General features: G+C 41.3%; 1 protein-coding gene across 2 annotated transcripts; it reads left to right on the top strand.

Moving 5' to 3' along the window:
* The first annotated feature begins 1,401 nt into the window (after positions 1-1,401).
* TRMT10A (tRNA methyltransferase 10A) lies at positions 1,402-18,000 on the top strand. 2 transcript variants are annotated; one of them, XM_074228097.1, is made up of 8 exons: positions 1,402-1,546; positions 2,749-2,981; positions 4,250-4,412; positions 7,692-7,763; positions 11,706-11,780; positions 14,634-14,783; positions 16,432-16,537; positions 17,094-18,000. In XM_074228097.1, exons 2-8 carry the CDS (start codon positions 2,797-2,799, stop codon positions 17,324-17,326), a joined length of 984 nt encoding a protein of 327 aa, XP_074084198.1. In that variant the 5' UTR covers positions 1,402-1,546; positions 2,749-2,796; the 3' UTR covers positions 17,327-18,000. The 2 variants fall into 2 exon arrangements, with proteins under 2 accessions (XP_074084198.1, XP_074084197.1); XM_074228096.1 differs by lacking the exon at positions 1,402-1,546 and adding an exon at positions 2,078-2,646.
* Positions 18,001-18,393: the final 393 nt, after the last annotated feature.

The raw sequence follows: 18,393 nt of genomic DNA, 5'->3' as shown, positions 1-18,393 counted from the left end.
ATATAGACATTTATGGTTGCCCATACCTATGAATGAAGACATGGACATAGAAAAAGAGGGATTAGAACTGATAGCAGCAGGGCTGAGATCTGAACCCAGGTCTTCTAGGGGAAGGATGTCTGTATCTGTGCTAACACCTGAGTTCAAATTCTGGCTCTGCTTTCCATGGGTGTGATCTTGAAATGAGGATCTCTAAGGATCCTTCCAGCTTTAAATCTGATGCTAACTTTAAATCCAGGGTACCTTCTACTACAGTCTGTAGGAAGAGTGGCAGGACTTCAAGTCAGGAGAGCTGAATTTGAATGCTGACTGCAATGCTTAGTAACTCGTTTTAGCAACCCACGGAGAATGGGGCATGCCTTGATGGGCAGACCCTCCACTTTAACGTGAATGGGATGTTACGATTATTTAATGCAGCAGCTGCCAACGTGAGCCGGCGTGGCTGCGCCGAACCGAAGTGAGTGCCAGTCCAAGGGACGCACTGAGGCTCCTGGCCCAGATGGCTCCTCTCAAGCTGACTTCTCAGTTTGAATTGGAAGCGTGGGAATTCGCTGATCAATCACTGTGTATGTTATGTTGGGGAGCTAATGGATAGTTTCCCAGCTTCAAAGCCAACTAGGTTCCAGTCCACGTACCCACTGTGACCCTGCTCATGCCACCCTGTAGAAGCAACCTTTCCCTGTAACCCTTTTGCTAGTTTAAATTAAGTTACTGCCTTTCTTTATCTGTACCAAAGGTGCCAAATTATCTTACTTCAAGTAATTTTTGTTAAATCACTTGACATAAAATTGACATTTCATATTTACTAAAACAGTAGCTAAGAAAATCATGTTATATAATCTGTAACGGATCACCATGAGGGGGCAAGAGAAAAATGTGGAACTGCAAAACTTTACAAAAATGATTGTTGAAAATTATCTTTACACGTGGTTGAAACATAAGTTTAAAATTAAAATAAAAATAAAATGTAAATATAATAAAAAATAAATTTAAATTTAAAAGAAAATTGTGTGTTGATGCGGTTACACAAAAAACTCGGACCATTTTTTTCTGTTACAAAACGAATCCTGATCGTGCCCCAAGGCAGTGACATCGTATTTCAATATTTCATTTCTGAAACGGGTTTAATTTCCTTAAAACTGCACAAAAGAAAACCAAAGCCGTGCTTATGATTGGCTCCCGGTGGAGAAATGCGGGTTCTGGAGTCAGAAGGTTCTAACTAGGCCCGCGTGGGCCGGGAGCACAGGGCGCGGCCACAAGCGGCGCCAACAGCCCGAGCCGGGGACGCGCCGCGCCTCCACGCGCACGCGCGCAGACAGCTTCCGGGGAGCCCGCGGAAGAAGGGGACAGAGCTGGCGCGAGGAGACGACGTCACGGAGACGTCACGTACACGCAGCGGCAGGGCCCGCCGCGGCCTTTCTACGTCAAGCCGCCGCGGTGGCCGTCGAGGCTTCTGCCTCTGGGAATTGAAGTCCCTTCAGAGGAGGGGAAGCGAGATCCATCGCGAAGAGGTCTGCGGCCGAGAGGCGGTTGCCGCTTCACCCGGGTAAGGGGGCTGGCGGCCAGGGTCAGAGAAGGGGCGAGGGCGCTGCGCGCGGCCGCGCTCTGCTCCCGCCCTGCTCCCGCCGCTGCTTATTACCGGCCCAAGGCTTCCGGGGGGCGGGGCTTTGGAGAGCGCGTGGCCGCTCCCTTCCCGCCCGGGCGCGGCTCCCCGCCCTGAGCAGGGGGCGGGGCCGGCGGGGGCGGGCGGCTGGCGTCGCCCCGCCCCTCGGAGGCGGCCCCACCCCTGGCGTTGAGCGCCGCTCCTTCCTGCGTTACGTGCTCCACGCCCTGCGTAAGGCTGCGAATCCGCCAATGGGAGGCGGCTCTAGCGGGCGGCGCGTGCTCCCTTCTGTCACGTAGTGCGTCCGCGGGCGGGGCGGGGCTAGCGGCTGCGCGCAGGGCGCCGCCCCTGCGGCGTCACGCGCCCCCGCCCCTCCCTGCCTTCCCGCGCCGCCTGCCCTCCCCCCGCGCCGCGCCGCCCGGCTCCCCTCCCCCCAGGAGCGGCCGTCTCCTCCTGAGGCCGCCGGCCCCGGCCCCGGCCCCGGCCCCGGCCCCGGCCCCGGCCCCGGCCCCGCCGCTTCACCTCCCCTTTTCCCCGAGGCAGTGGGGTTAAGCGGCTCGCCCAAGGCCTCGTTGTCGGGGGCTGGATTTGAACTCGGGTCCTCCCGCCCCCGGGGCGGGTGCTCTCCGGCCGCCGCCCTTCCCCTCTCTTCACCCGCATACATGGGAGTAAGGCTGGCGAGCCCGGTTCATGGAGCCCCCGCACGCCGCCAACCTTGGAGTGCTGCGCGGGTGCCCCCGGCGCCGCCCCTCCCGTGTGGCCACTCCTCGCCCTCCTGTGCCAGGCCCCAGGCCGTGCCCGCCGCGCGGGTGGCGCTCGGAGGGGCTCCCTTCTCGCCAGGTGCAGTGTTTGCATTTGTGGATCCCCCGAACTCGTATGGATCCAGAGAACATCCTGTGCCACTGACTCCCCACTCGTTGTCATCCTTTATCTGCCTCCTGACACATCTCCACCGCACCATCACAAACCAAACATCCTGTAAACATCTCAAACGACCTTGTATTTAGCTATTCTGAATTTTTATACCAGACTGGAAGCACCCTGTAAGTCTTGTCTGAAATCGGTATCTCAACACAGAGCTGTTTGGTAAATTAAATTCTTGCAGAAAAGTGGCATTTTTGACTCGTATCTTTGTGTCTCCTCAGCATTGATGAAAGATCGCCTCTCATTGGCATAGGCACCAAAAAATCAACATGTCCACGCTCCCCGCACCTCCCGAGTCAGATTGTGTGAAAACAAAACTGGACGTGAGTGAGGATCAAGCCGAGCATCTGAAACCAAGTTTTGACAAAAGAGAAACACCCGAACCCTTGTCCAAGCGACAGCTGAAGAAGCTAATGAGGCAGAAACAGTGGGAAGACCAAAGAGAACTCCGCAAGTATGGTTTTTCAAATTCAGTATATTCTTTTACTTTTGAGAGTTTGCTCAGAAGATTTGAGTGTTTCATCACATGGCATCTACCAATGCAAACCCTGGGGAAATGAAGACTAATGTGAATATGGTAGCTACGCTGTCCTGATCCATTGTGAGGGACAGATAGATTTGCATAGTCACCCATTTTGTATATTCTACCTTGAAACAGGCAGCTAGGTGGCAAAGGGGACAGAATACTGGATCTGGACTTAGGAAGACTGGATTCAAACCTCGACCCTGGACAAGAAACCTAATCTCACACAGCCTCAGTATCTTCATCTGTAAAATGGGGATAATGATACCTTCTAGAGTTGTTGTGAAGATTAAATCATGCAAATCATTATATGCTAAAGAATTTCCATTAAAATATAGTTACATGATGTAAACATGAGTCAGATAGTTTCTGTGTACCATATAAATCCTAACTAGTAGGTTAGCAATAGCAGCTGAAAGGATTAGACCATACTCTCTTGGCATCAAGCAAAAAAAAAAAGCTTAATTGTCTCAGCTGTAGATCATACCTTTGACCCAGGCCTTGTTTAGAACCTTAGCAAGTTTAGCTAGAGTCTGATATGGAAGCAGGCATCATTACACAGGGCCTAATAGCTTGTCAGGAGGTTAGGGGAAAGTTAGGGAATCAGACAGCTTGGATATAGTTAAGAAAAAAACTGTTGTTTGAAAATCAGCCTTTTTCCTCCATTTCCAAATACACATTTATCAGGCTAATTTTGACCATAAAACATTTGAAATACAGCTTTAGAATTTGTAAATTGTGGTTTAAATAATCCAGGAATATAATGTTCCTGAGACAACAGAGAACTGTGGAGTGTGGACAGCAAAAATAAAAGTTGAGCTTATTTTATATACTCTAATGTAGTTAGTTTTTACCCGAAATATAAGTGATGTTTACCTTTGATAACCTCGATGGAAAGAATTAGACTGCCAGATTTCTCTTAGAATTCCTGTATACAGTGTGCTGTTGACTGATGTAGAAAACTGCCTCATCTCATTTAAGCACAGCCTGAGATGTCTGTAAGGGGGTAAAGGAAGAACATTTCAAGTAGTACAGCTGCTGGGCTAATAGTCTTTAAGAATAAACACAGTTTGGATTGGGTAGAAGTATTTAGATTTCTTTTCATGTCCTTGTCAGCAGAAGCTCTTAATTAAGAGTCTTCCAGTATATGATATTTTAATATATGGTAAGAGGAATTGCTTTTCATTAACCAATTCTAGGCAGAAACGCAAGGAAAGACGCCAGAGAAAAAAACTGGAAAGACAGTCTCATCTGGAGTCAAGCTCAGATGGCCATGACAGGAAGCGTTTTCGAAGCGAAGCTGTTCCCAGCTCACTCCGCCTTATTGTCGACTGCAGTTTTGACAACTTGATGGCATCAAAGGTATCATGACCAGATGTCAGATTTTCATAGACAGATCTTTGGAATTAAGTAACTTTTAGAATGGGGCTTTGGTGAGTCATGCTGAATCATTCTCAACTCCATCTGTTGTGAAACAAGATTTGAAACAATGCTCCCCTCCACTGGTGCACGTTGGCACCTTGTCTGAAGCTTGAGCCCTTGGTGCTACCTGGAGAGACCCAGGGATTTTGTCCATGGAGGTCAGGGCCAGACTGGACCCTGGGCCTCCTGACCCCAAGCCTCTACCCACCTCTACCCATTGCACCACTCAGATAATTTTTACTAAGTCAAAGTATATGATACTTTTCTACATCTATAAAATGCTTTCCTCTACCCATAAAACATAGATAGGATGACAGTAAAAACTGTTCTTCATTGAGGACTTTTTTTTTCCTGTAAATGATTCCTAATCTCTAAGTAGAAAGTGATGAAATTGGAGTTTTCTTTCTCATTGTATATGGACAAGAGAGGCTGACAAACCTGATTATTTACACCACATTAGCAGAGATTGTGCTTTAATCATCAGAGCCAGTAATCATTAATGAGTCCTTGCGCAGTGTGTGTGTGTGAGACTTCAGGATAAGAGCCAGGGATCCAGAAAAGGTGAGTCTGTGCTCTCAAGGAGCTCACAGTTTAACAAACAAGCCTGTGGACAAATAGGTGAAAAACTGGATAGTTTGGAAGTTATTGATAGAGAGGAAGGTTGGGAAGGGATTCTTATAGAAGCTGACTTGAAGGAAGCCAGGGAAAGTGGGAAGTAGAGGTGTGAGGGACAATAGAGAAAATACTGGAGACTGGAGACACGGTGGGTCTTCTTTGAGGAGCAGCCAGGGGGCCAGGGTCACTGGTCTGTAGACTGCACAGGAGAGTATAACTCTTAAGAAGACTGAAAGGGAGAAAGAGATGTGGTTATAAAGGCTTTGCATGCAGAAGATGTAGCATTTGATCCTAAAAGTGATAAGAAGTCACCGAGGAGGGGATGACAGGGATAGAGCTGTGCTTTAGGAAAATCACTTCAGTGACTGAATGGAGTCTAGATTGGTGTGGGGAGAGATTGAGGCAGGTGGACCCAGCGGTAGCTATTGTGATGGTCCAGGTTCTGCCCCAGAGTGGTGGCAGGGTCAGAGGAGAGAAGGAGACGTATTTGAGAGATGTTGTGGAGAGGAAAAGGATGGTCCTTGGCAACAGCTTGTATGCTGGGGCAGGGGGAGAAAAGACAGTGAGGAATCCAGAATTTGAACCTGAGGGACTAGGAGAATGGTGTTACCCTCTGTAATAATAGAGAACATGGGAGGGAGTGGAGGGTTTGGAGAAAAAATTAATGAAATCTGTTTTATGCATATTGAGATTACTTTGTAGGACATTGATAGTTGGAGATCTGAGACTAGAGGTCATTAGAGAGATGAAGTCGGTTTGAGAATCATTAGCATAGAGGTGGTAATTGAGTCCATGGGAACCAATGGGATTACTAATGATATGTGATATAGTAGAGAGGAAAAAAAGATGAGCCCTGTGGGACCTAGAGGAGGCTCCAGCAGAGGAGACTAAGGAGTGGTCAGATAGGCAAGAGGAGAAACAGGAGAAAGTGGTGTCCTGGAAACCTAAAGAAAGGAGAGGACCAGGAAGAGGGGGATTTACATCGATTGTCAGGAAGGATGAGGATTGAGAAAAGGCAGTTGGATCTGGCCTAAGAGAGCATTCCTTAGTAATTTTAGAGAGAGCAGTCTGAGGTTGTAGAGTTAAAGGAGAGAATGAGATGAAAGGAGGTAGAAGCACCTGTTGTATTGGAAAGTAGCCACCAAAGGGAGGGCAGAGTGGGATGCTCACCGAAAGGGCTGGATAGTGGGGTTTTATTGAAGATGAGAGAGACGTGGGCGTGTTTGGAGGCAGTAGGGAAACAGTCATTAGGGAGAGCTTGAAAATTAGTGAGGCTTAATAAAGGGGGCAGTCTGTTGAAAGAGACAAAGGGTTAATGCAGAAACACTTGCTTTGGCAAGGAGAAAGACTGTCTCATTATGTCAAAGTGAATGGAGTGGTAGAGCATGTCTCTGTGAGTTGCGAAGGAAGAGAGAAGATGATGCTCTCAGAGATGGACCTGTTTTTTTTTTTTCCAGTGAATTGTGAAGCAAGGTTCTCAGGGAGGAGAACTGTAGGGAAAGCATGGGAGACTTGAGGAGGAACGATTAGGTTTGGAAAAGTTGATGTGGTGAGTTGGATGTAAAAGTTACTTCTCTGAACTTGAGATGGTGTAGCAAATCTGTGGATGCAGTCAACAGTTTTGTAATATTTTCCCTAGCTTTCTTCAGCAACATATGAGTAGGAGCAAAGGCAGAGGAAGTAAAGGAAGGCCTAGTTTGTTAAGGCAAGATTAGCCATAAAATAATGGATTCAAGACAAGAGGATTGCATAGTTCCTCTAAGGCGGGGATGGGAACTTTTTTCCTGCCAAGGGCCCTTTAAATATTTTATAACATCATTCATAGGCCATACAAAATTAACAACTTAAAAATTAGCCTGCTATATTTGGTCAACCATTTAATTAATTCACCCCTAAAAAGTTCGTAGATTGATTGGAATTCAAGTTCCTCCTGCAACAGTCTTGGCAGTACCAGACCAATGCCGCCCATGGACCACAGGTTCCCTGCCCCTGCTCTCAGGAATTACTAAAGAAGTCAGTCAAGATGGAGAAGGAGTGGGAGTGTAGTCATGACAAAACTGAAGTGTCAAGGGATCAGAGACCACAGTGGGGCCAACGAAATGGGTTTGCAGTTGTAAGTCAGTTAGAGAAGTGGAATGACAACAGATTATGATTGGATAAAGGAATTTCATCAATCATAAATGTGTCTGCAGAGCCTTTCTGGTGAGGCAAGATTAAGGGTCCGAGCATCTGTGTATAGCTGTGGTCGAATGGAGGAGGAGGTTGAGGGAAAGGAGCACATTGAGCACTCAGGAGATGAGAACATGTGAGCGAATATTGGAAATTTAAAAACAAAAGGATCACTTTTCTACAGTGATATTTAAAGGAAGGGCAGAAAACTTTGGAAAAGTCAATGATTAATTCTGCTTTACAGAATAGCTTGTTTAGTGATTCCATAGTTAATATTGCAAGGCATTTGTATGACAATCATTTGGATGAATTTACAGGCTGCTCCAAATCTTGTTTTGATGGTAGATTTTTCTGTTGCCCTCAAACAAGGGAATGACTGTAGTGGACACTTTGAATTTGGGAATTGTGTTCTGAAAAAAACCATTTTGTTCATAGGATATCAAGAAGCTTCATAAACAGATTCAGAGGTGTTATGCAGAAAACCGTCGAGCTTCACATCCTGTGCAGGTAAGTTCTGGGAATTTAAAATAAGCTTTGATCTTTTTTATGTGTGTCATTGTTGCTTTAATGCCAAAAGGGTGCAGTGACATTTTGTGCTATTTCTAGTCACTTGTGATATAATGTTTTTCAATATTCTTTTTTGATGTCTGCAGTATTTCTAAAGGAAAGATAATTTAAATGTCTTATTAGTCTCACATAATTTGATGTCCTTCATTGTCTTTTGTGACCTTGTGCTTGCTTTTCTTTTGGACTTGCACCCTACCTACTTGCTTTCCTACATTCAATCTTTCTTAACCCCAATTGATGTGAATTGTTCTTTGTAACTGTGATTTGTTCTCATTTGGTTTTTATTTGGGAGTTGGCAGATCCAGCAGTGGGTCAGTTTTGAGTCAGTTTTTTCTTTCAGGTCTTCCTTAATCCTGTTCTTCTAAATTTACTCCTCCTATTTAGGCTCAGGGTCTTTTCACTTTGTTATATGTACTTTGAAATTTGAAAGGTTGAGTGTTTGACTGTTGGTACAAGAATCAGTGCATAGGATTTAGGTGGAAGGAAATGTGATGTAGTCCAAAGGGTTTAACATAAATTGAATTCTGGAGTGGCAGAGCCAACAAAAAGTCAAAGTGAGACATTTTTCTCTCCCAAGGAAACTTAGGAAGTCTAAAAGAGAGGTCTGTAACACTGGGATGGGGCCCGTGGTTTTTTTTTGTTTTTGTTTTTTGCAAGACAGTGGGGTTATGTGATTTGCTCAAGGTCACACAGCCAGGTAATTTTTAAGTGACTGAGGTTGGATTTGAACTCAGGTCCTCCTGACTCCAGGGCCTTTGCTCTTTCCACCAGGGCACCTAGATGCCCCTGGGTTGGAGCCCATGTGATGAGAGTACCAGTGGTGGGCCTAGCAATAGCAGCTGCTCTCAAACCAGTGCCTGGGGGTGATGGGGGGAGGGGGGAAGGTTCAGACAATTAGTTAGAAAGAGACTATGTTGACCCCTTTGCTAGCACTGGGCACAAGAAAAGGTACTGTTTGGCAACTCTTAGTTACTTCTTAGAACTTCTGAAAGTGCTTTAAAATTATTTTAAAAAGTCAAATGAGTTGGGGCGGCTAGGTGGCGCAGTGGTTAAATCACCAGCCCTGGAGACGGGAGTACCTGGGTTCAAACCAGGTCTCAGACACTTAATAATTACCTAGCTGTGTGGCCTTGGGCAAACCACTTAGCCCCATTTGCCCTGCAAAAAAAACTAAAAAAAAAAAAGAATTATTGGACTGCCTGAAAGCCGTGATCAAAGAGAGCCTAACATAGTTCAAGAAATTATTGAGGAAAACTATTCTACTTAGTTCCAGAGAGTTAAATATAGAGGTGAATAGAACTTCCTGATCATCACCTGAAAGAGATCCCAAAATGAATACTTCTGGGAATATTGTAACCAAATGCCAGAGTTTCCAGGTCAAGTGAAAGTACTTCCAAGAGCCAAAAAAAAAACCCCCAAAACTATTCAAATATCAAGGAGACACACAAAATCAGGATCACACAAGATCGAGCCACTGTCTTTATTTATCTATTTATTTATTTCTTTATTTTTAGTCTCTGTCATAATAAAGGAGGGGAAGGCAGCTAGCATTACAATTTAGCTAGCACTAAATAATAGATAGTATAATTCTTGAAGAGAAAAAATGAATGTTTAATGACTAGACATGATTAAAAGAGACAATTAGGGAAACTACAGGTTACTAACAACTACTTTAGACTGAAGTAATATGGAAACATTTTATAATAAGTTTCTATGAGAAATGCTTCATTTTTCAAATATGGACCCGAGTCAAATTTATAAAAATAAGAACCATTCCTCAACTGATAAGTGATCAAACAGGCAATTTTCAGAAGAAATCAAAGCTATCTATAGTCAGAGATAGTCATTTTTTAAAATGCTTTAAGTCACTATTGATTAGAAAAATACTAATTAAAACAAATCTGAAGTACCATCTCACACCAATGAGAAATGATAAGTGCTATTGGAGATGAGGGATGATAGATACACTAATAAACTAGTGGTGGAATTGTGTACTAGTCCAGTCATTCTGGAGACAATTTGGAACTATTCCCAAAGGGCAGTAAAATTGAATACAACAGTTCTTTTTGTGAGGCAAAGAAGTGAAAATTGAGAGGATACCCTTCAGGTAAGAATGTATGAACCAGTTGTTGCATATGATTGTGATGGAATGCTACTGTACTAATAAGAAATGATGGTTTCAGAAAAACATGAGAAGATGTATATGAATGGAAGTAAGGTAAACCAAGCAGAATTAGGCAAGAATTTGACACTCAGAACTTTTAAAAAAATGAATTCTAAAAAAATTTTTTAGAACTGGGAACCAGAAGGCCTTCATCCTGGGTCTATATCTGTCAGTATGGTTCATACCAGGTTAACTTCTCTGGAATTTAGTTTCTTAATCTGTTTTGGTTTTTTGATTGTTGTTTTTAAGGCAAGGATAAGAGAGTTAGGAAATTGAATTTTTATGTTTTTTGGTAGATTTTGAATCTTCAAGGTTTTCTTTTGCTTAGTAAAGAAGACATAGCTTTTCTTTGGTACAGCCACAGATTTCTTCCATTCCTTCATTTTTCCTGATTTCTTTAACTTCCTTTGAGACTTTAATGAACAGCTGACAGGGTCTAGAATTACCAGAATTTCAGGAATTACATAAATCTTGAGCTCTTGAGATCATGAGTTTACAATAATGGGAGCCAGGGAATGGAGGTGGACAGAACTGGGAATTTTGATCCTTGGTCCTTAGACGGTATTTGTAGGTCTTTAATTCTTCTTTGTATAATAGTTACATAGTAGATTGTAAACTGCATGAAGGCAGGGACTGTCTCTCATTTATCTTTGCCTTTCCCTTACCACCCAACCAAATATATTGTATGTAGCAGACATTTGATAGAGACTCTTCACATTTCTAATTCTTCCAGAGCAGGGGAATCCTTACTATAGTCAGCTGAATTTGGATCTGAAAGTTGTCTATGAATTTGGGCCAGGGAGGGTCATTGCCATTAGGTTCTTGGGTGTGTGGTAGGTGAAATCTGAAACAAGTGAGGAAACAAAAATCTTTTCAAGAACTTCACTTTATAAGCAACGTATGCCAATTATATAATAGATCAGGACCAGCTTCTTCAAATTGGCACAGGACTCCAAATACAGGGGGGAGACAGATTTTTACACATTAAAAAAATTAGCAGGATAGAAACCAGAATAGATTAGGTTGTCTGATTTCTAATTGGAGGAAAGTTTAAGGAATTTCTAAGTTTGTAGAGGGAGAGCAAATAATTCCTTGAAATCCAAATGAGAGGTATCCTACTTCCCCCAGGTGTTTGTACTCGATCAAAGGAGCAAGAAAATAACTGATTGTTCAGTATAGGAACAGTTTTCAGATAAGACATGAGCTTGAGATGTATAATTGATTTAAAAAAAAACTCCTTGCATCAGTCTTTGGATCTGGGCTATTTTCTGTTCAACATCACTTCAATCCTTAATTAAGGGGTGGTCTAGCTTCCCAGTCACAGAGAGCTGGGTCAAACAGTGCATAAAGATTTTCTCACAATTCCCATAATTGAATAAAGTTTTCTTGCAAGATAGAAATTGAGCTAGAGTCATAACTGAATAGAAAGAGAACTAAGCTGGCTCCACAACTGAATCAGAAGAGGGAGTCAATGTGGTTCACTCACTCGGTTCCCCAATTCCCTGGGTCAGAGGTGGGAGTCATCTGTCAGGATCATCAAAAAAATCTTGACAGAGAAGAAATGTAATCCAGATTTTTTCCCCATGTGTCATTGAGGAAGTAATAGGTATTTGTTAAAATACTTTATAATATGGAAGCTAAATATTTACTCTGTTCTTTTTCTGCTTACTTCCCCCCCCCCCCCAACTCTTGTGTGTCATTCCACACTCTCCGTCTAGTATTATTTGACCAGTCATGGAGGTCAGCTGAAAAAAATCATGGATGAAAATGATAAAGGATGGGTCAATTGGAAGGTAATTCAACCATGGTAAATGTCTTCTTCGTCTATGAATGTGTTTATATTTCTGTATTTTATTGACTAAATTTTGGTATACACCGTGAGCTTAGCTGTATAAAGGGTACTGAACGTTGTCTTTGCCAACAACATACAAAGTGATGAAGGGTCACAGAATTAAAGCTTTAGAGCTAGGAGGGAAGTTCCAGGTAGTTAGAGGAAGTTCCAGGTAACCCCTTTATTGATGAGGGAATTGAAACCCAGAGCAGCTCAAGTGAAGATACATAGGTTTTTAGTGGCAGAGAATTGAACTATTTCAAATCCAGGATTATTTCTACCCTACCACCTTGTCTTTCTAGAACAATGTAAGAGTAGAATTTGAAGTACAAATATTTATTAAGTGCTGGTAGGTGCTGCAGATGCAAAGACCAGAATGAATCCAGTCCTGTCAAGAACCATATTCAGAGATTATCCACTGGAATAGAGGAGGGAGAGAGTAAAGCAAGAGGATAGTGTACTACAGAGAAAGTATAACAGGAGCCACTAGGTGGCAGTGTCCCTGATCTTTTGGATGGAGTCATTCCCTAGAAGCTATTGGATCCTGGTTTTAAAACTACCTCTGTCACTGAATTGCTGGTAACTCTGAATCAGTTCCTTAATTTTTCTGTTTTTTTAATTTATAAATTAACTTTAAAGGAATGTTTTTGAATTCATTGAATAATAGGTGTAAGAGGGCTATGGTATTTTCAGACAAAAGGTACTCTGAAAAGGTACTCCCTTGTCTCCAATTTCTAATTGCTTCTTGCTTCCTCTTAATCTTTTCAAAGATTATGCCCCAATGTAGTAACTATGTTCCCATGTACACGTGGCATTATTCTGGGTAATTTACAAACCAGATTTAATAAATGTGTTCTTTTCTTATTAGATGTTTAAAGTAGAGATCATGTAAAGCTAATGCAGATCTTCATCTCACAAAGGAACAGATTCATGTGCATCTCCCGACTTTGTGCACAAGAAATTTTGTGGAAATTGGATATTTTATATAATTGACATTCTTTTCAACAGAAGCTTTCTTTTTCCCTCTGTTGTATGAGAAAGAGGTTGCATCCAGACAAGAGGGACAGCAAATGGATTAAGACTGAGGTTGCTGAAATCAAAAGGGGAAGTTGGAAAAAGGGACAGATCTTAGGAGTTAACTACATACATACATAAATACACATGTATATGTGTATATTTATGGAGAGGGAGAAAGAAGCCTTTCTAGACATCATTTCTTTCATCCTTAATTACAGATGTAATTGCAATTACAAAACTGGGGAAATGAATTCTTTTGGGATTTAAAAACTTTTTTTTTTTTTGCAGTTTCTTTAGGATTGAGGGAAAGAACCACACTAACTGTAGGACATGACCACAGGCATTGAGGGCCGAATTGGGTTAAATTTAGTTATGATTGAAAGATTTACATTAATTCTGTGGAAAAAGAGAAGTGGAGTGATCAGGAAAAGCTGATTCATTACAGTTCAAGATTCTGTTGTCTGTAGAGGCCACGGCAAAAATAAACTGTTTATCCTCCCTGGTATCTCAGACTCAAAGTCTGTCTTCTCTTTTTAACCATTTATGATTTTGAGTATGCATAAATTTGTCCAAATCTTTTTTGGATCACTTTGTTTTTTCCTGATAGAACTTTTTGAGAGGTAATGAATTCTAAAGATATATTACAGTTATGCCTTTCACATTTTGGGGTTAGGGGGACACTCCCATGACTTGGAAAATAGACATAAAATTTTTTGACCCTCTCTTTGTACCAGAAAAGAAAATGTGAATTATTATGGTATTAAAGATAAACTATATTGGTACTATATAATACTATACTTATGTTTTATGCATTTCTGAGTGTCTGAATTTTCTATGTAATCATCTGCTGACCTCCACATGTTATCTGTTGCTTTTACAAAATTCTCCAAAATTCCCATATTGAAGCTTTAATGGGGAAAGACACAATGTGGAATAGATAACTGCACTAGCATCTATTAAAGTCATTCAATGCTTCATTATGACATATATACTACTATATACTATAGAACAAGCACTCCACAGTCCAAAAACATCAAGGAGAAGCTTCATGAATGGACTTGGTGACATATGATTTAGCAAGAACTAGCCTGGTTATGTTTGAACAGACTCATCACTGAACTAGTCCTAGAGACCATCTTCTAAGTTTTGGTGTGATGGGTTTCTGATAGAAGGCATGCTCACACTGATAAAAACCATACAGCCTGAAGACCTCAAAGTTGGAAGAAGCATCATTCCTTATTTTATCTGTTCCAAACTCAGCTCAGATAATTTTTAAAAGATGATTCCTTTAGCCTCCTAGCATTTTGGACACATTTTAAACATGTTAAAACTTTTGAACATTTCTGCTCACTGGCACGGGTTCATATTTGGAGAGATTTACAAAATCTTGAGGGTTTGTAAAGGAAATAATAGAAGATGAGAGTGTAAACACCTGTTTCTGTTTTGGATGCTAAGTTAAAAGGCCTGAGCTTTTTTAGAGGCAGTTTGAATGTTTTGAGCAGGAGAGTGAAATATTGAAAGAGCCACTGGAAGTTTTTGAGTAGGAGAGATGAAAGAATTAGATCCAAAGGTTATTGTGACATTAGGATACTGGATAGTTTAGGGTAGGAAACAGCCTGATAAAGGAAAATGAGTTAGAAGCCTACTTTGGTCACTTAGGTTATTGGGACTTAGAATGACTATGACCTACATTTTAAGTATCTTTTAGAATTTGGGGCTAAAAAGAGAAGACACTCCTGTGTTTGCTTTAGCTAGATGACTTTGAGGTTAATAACTTATCCAACTTTGTGTCTTCAAGGATATCCATATCAAATCAGAGCATTATAGTGAACTTATGAAGAAAGAGGACCTGGTGTATCTTACATCAGATTCACCTAATATACTGAAGGAACTAGATGAATCCAAGGCCTATGTGATTGGAGGACTGGTCGATCACAATCATCATAAGGTGATCACACTACTTCTTAATGATCTGGCCTGACTCTTGGGGGGGCTGGGTAGCTGGGGCAGTCCTTCCCCTCTTAGGGCCTCAGTCAGCTCTCAGATGGGGAAACTGCAAAGCAGTTGTCAGTCAACATTGTTCTCTTCAACAGAATTTTCCCCACCTTTGAGATCACAGATCCAGTGCCTGCAAAATCTACTTCTTGCACTTGGTGATGAAAGAGAGAAGATGGGTCTGGTCACTGACTTTGCCAGTGTCTATCCCTCTTGGAGTCCTTGGTTTTGTTAGCCTGATCTAGTGCATTTTCCTGTCTCCTTCTTTTGTTCTGGTCTAACTTTGCCTTTCATCAGAATGACTATTTATTTGTAGAGCTGCTTTTTTCAGAGAGAATCATACAATACTTTGCCAGTATACTAAAATTCATTTAACTAAAAAAGTATTTATTTATTAAATAAATGACTGAGGGCAACTTGTGTAGAAAGTACCTATCAATATGATATGTCCAAAAAAACAGGAAACAAATATTTCTCTGTAACTTGTCAGCAGGTGTGTACAATGAGCTTCTTCAAACTCCTTCAAACTTCCCATGTTATCTTCTTAAGCATAAATTAAAATAATCCTCTTAATTGTTCTTTTGTGGCCCTCTTTATTCCTGTTATGTCTTTTTCAGTTAAAAACTATTTTAATTTGTCTATTTATAGTATGCCTTATAACAAACACACTACAAACTTAATTTTCAATAATTTATATGCTGGTTATCCAGTTTGTGGATAATTCAGAGATTTGGCTTCGATTTTTCCATCTGCTCTTTGTCTTTTTGACCATTTTAATACTTTTCAGACTCCTGCCTCAAGGGTTTACAGGGAGCAGAGAAGAGTTGGAATTCATATCAGTGAGTTTGGCTAGTAGCTTTGATAAAATTTTCTTGGGGAAGAAAACAAAAACTATAAGGCAAAAAAAAATTTTTTTTGATCCAAAGTGATTTGTATATTTCATTTTTTTCATGCTTTTTTTGGCCCCTTGCTATCTATAGGGTGTCCCAAAAGTCTTAGTGCTGTTTTAAGTTTTAATAGCTATACTATTATTTTAATGTCATTAAAACTTTAATAGGCTTAAACATCACTAAAACTGTTTTTGGGACATTCTGTATAATTGAAATACAACTGTTTGCATCTCAACATTGTGTCCTACATTTTATTGCTGTAAAAAAAAGATTACAGTTCATTTTGTTTCATAAATATGTATTATCTCCATATCCTTTGCTAGGGAAAGTTAATAATGCTTCTATTGAAATTCAGTATGTAAGACTTTATAATGTACCAAAAGTCTTGGTGAAATTTTAAGCTTTAATACCAATGAATAACTAGGAGGGTACAGAAGAAATAGATAACTGATTTGTTCTCTTATAGTCACAAGTCTGATCAGAACTTGGGAGGTACGTAATGGTTATAGGAAGGAAGAATATCTTCGTGTTAGAAATATTCCCAACCACAGTAAAATAAGGACAAGTTTTCCCAGAAAAGAATTCTTTTTATTGTGCATTAAGGCCTTGTTTGCTTAGGGTCTGCTTAGGTCCTCCCCAAACCCCCAAGTATTAACAGACCGTGGTTTGATGTAACATGTTCCAATGCCAATTACGGTGTCCTTGTTCCAGGGTATCACATACAAACAAGCATCAGAGCATGGGATTCATCATGCACAGCTTCCCCTTGGGGATTTTGTGAAAATGAATAGTCGGAAAGTTTTAGCTGTTAATCATGGTAAGTCCTGGAGTGGTGGGGCAACAAGTCTACTGGGATTGACAAGCCTCCAGCTCAGTCTGGGTTCTGAGAGCCTTGGCATGCATTGCTTAGCTCTAGATACCCGTCACCTGCTGGTCTCTCTAAGAGAGGGCTCTCCAGGACCTGAAGGCCTCTCTGCCTGGGGCGAGTGACTGGGCTCTGGAGGGGAAAACTCCATCCTCTGTGGAACTTTGGAAGATGCTTAAACTACTACTTTCCAACAGTTTCTGCTTCACAATAAATATAATTTGTTATGATGTTTCGAGAAGTATGAGGGCAGAAGGAATAACAGAAAGAGAATAGGAAATAGTTTTTTGTACTTATTTACTTAATTGCTAAGGAAAGAGGGTTGAATTTTGGAAAAACCGCTTGAATTCAGAAATAGCAAAAAGGGGAGGGTTCCTTGCTTCATTGAGGTTTTAGAAGTTAGCTTAGCCTGGCATAGAATTCAATAGAAGAAATAAAAGTATTTTTTGCAGACTGTGGGAAATAGTCTAGATTACTCTGCTAAGAAATTTGTGGGTTTTTCTTCCAGTTTTTGAGATTGTGTTGGAATACCTTGAGACAAGAGACTGGCAGGAAGCATTTTTCAGCATCCTTCCTCAGCGGAAAGGTGCTGTCCCTGCAGACAAAGTGAACTCGCGTGAACTTGCCAGCACCATTGCCAAGGAGGAGGAGGAGAGTGACTCCAGTGCGGAGGAAAGCCCTGAAAATGTGCGAGACCCAACCCAGGAAGGAGAAGGGCAGGACAGAGCAAACTGCACATAACCCTCGGCCAAGCCAGCTGACAGAGGAAAACTCAGAGGTTCCTGGCTGCTGGCATCAGCAAGGAAATGGGCACTTCTCTTTGGCTCCTTAATTATATCGGTTATTCTAAACAGAAGAACCCTTTGAAGACTAACTGGAAGATGACAATTTTTTCATTTATCCTCAACAGTTTAGAAAATGAGTGCCTAAGAAATTCATACTTAGTGATTAATCATTACACAAATGTAACACACAGGAATAGATGGAGCCCTGGGCCTGGAGGAAGGAAGACCTTGAGTTTTTGTCCTATCTTGGACTCTTACTAACTCTGGATCCAGAATAGTCATCCAACCTCTGTCTGCTTCAGTTTCCTCAAATGAAAATGACTCAGAAATGGCATGAAACAAAATAAATAAATTTGTAAAGTACTTTGTAAATCTTAGAGCATTTTATATATATGTTAGCTATTCCTATTATTATTATTATTATCATTACTTCAGTCCTTCGGTGTTTGCCTCTTTGTCCTTTCACGTGAATGTTTTGTCTGTTGTCAGTAGTCATCTGAACCACTAAGTTTTTCCAGGGTGGCTGTAATATGTGAACACTCAGGAAGCCCACCTGAATGATCTGCTTGATCAGTGGGTTTAAATTAATCTTTGATTTTATATGCCATTTGATGATTTTCTTAAAAAAGAAATATGAAATTTTATGTTTGGTTTTCTCTCCATCAAATCCTGATTTAATTATTCTCTTTTCCCTATTCCTCCCACCCTTCTTCAAAGAGAAAAAAAATTCGGCCCCAAGTATTTGTAGTTTTTATGACCTGGGACAGTTCATTCCCAGACTTCTCCCTCCCCCTTCCCTGATTCTGATGCAGATTCTCAATTTCAGTGTTTTTTATTCTTTTCAATCTGCCCTCTGTATCTCCCCTTGTGTAGCCTAACCCAGCCAACTCCCTACTTCTTTGTACTATGCCAGGTTTTTTAGTATCATGTTTTTAAAATTGTTTGCCCAGCCCTGCTAGGGTGGAAGCTCATAAGATCCCTCCTTTCTACATTCCTCACCTCAATGTCTGAAAAATTTTATTC

This window comes from Macrotis lagotis, chromosome 3 (assembly GCF_037893015.1).
Source record: "Macrotis lagotis isolate mMagLag1 chromosome 3, bilby.v1.9.chrom.fasta, whole genome shotgun sequence".
Lineage (NCBI taxonomy): Eukaryota > Metazoa > Chordata > Mammalia > Peramelemorphia > Peramelidae > Macrotis > Macrotis lagotis.
The sequence above is the reverse complement of the archived record's forward strand: the minus strand, read 5'-3'. Positions and strand labels throughout refer to the sequence as shown.

What these genes read in the sequence shown, in the direction of transcription:
- TRMT10A (XM_074228097.1), top strand. Translation starts at nt 2,797, where the DNA reads ATGTCCACGCTCCCCGCACCTCCCGAGTCAGATTGTGTGAAAACAAAA. An exon ending in GACCAAAGAGAACTCCGCAA is followed by an intron (nt 2,982 to 4,249) that starts GTATGGTTTTTC and finishes AACCAATTCTAG; the next exon opens with GCAGAAACGCAAGGAAAGAC. An exon ending in AGTTTTAGCTGTTAATCATG is followed by an intron (nt 16,538 to 17,093) that starts GTAAGTCCTGGA and finishes TTTTTCTTCCAG; the next exon opens with TTTTTGAGATTGTGTTGGAA.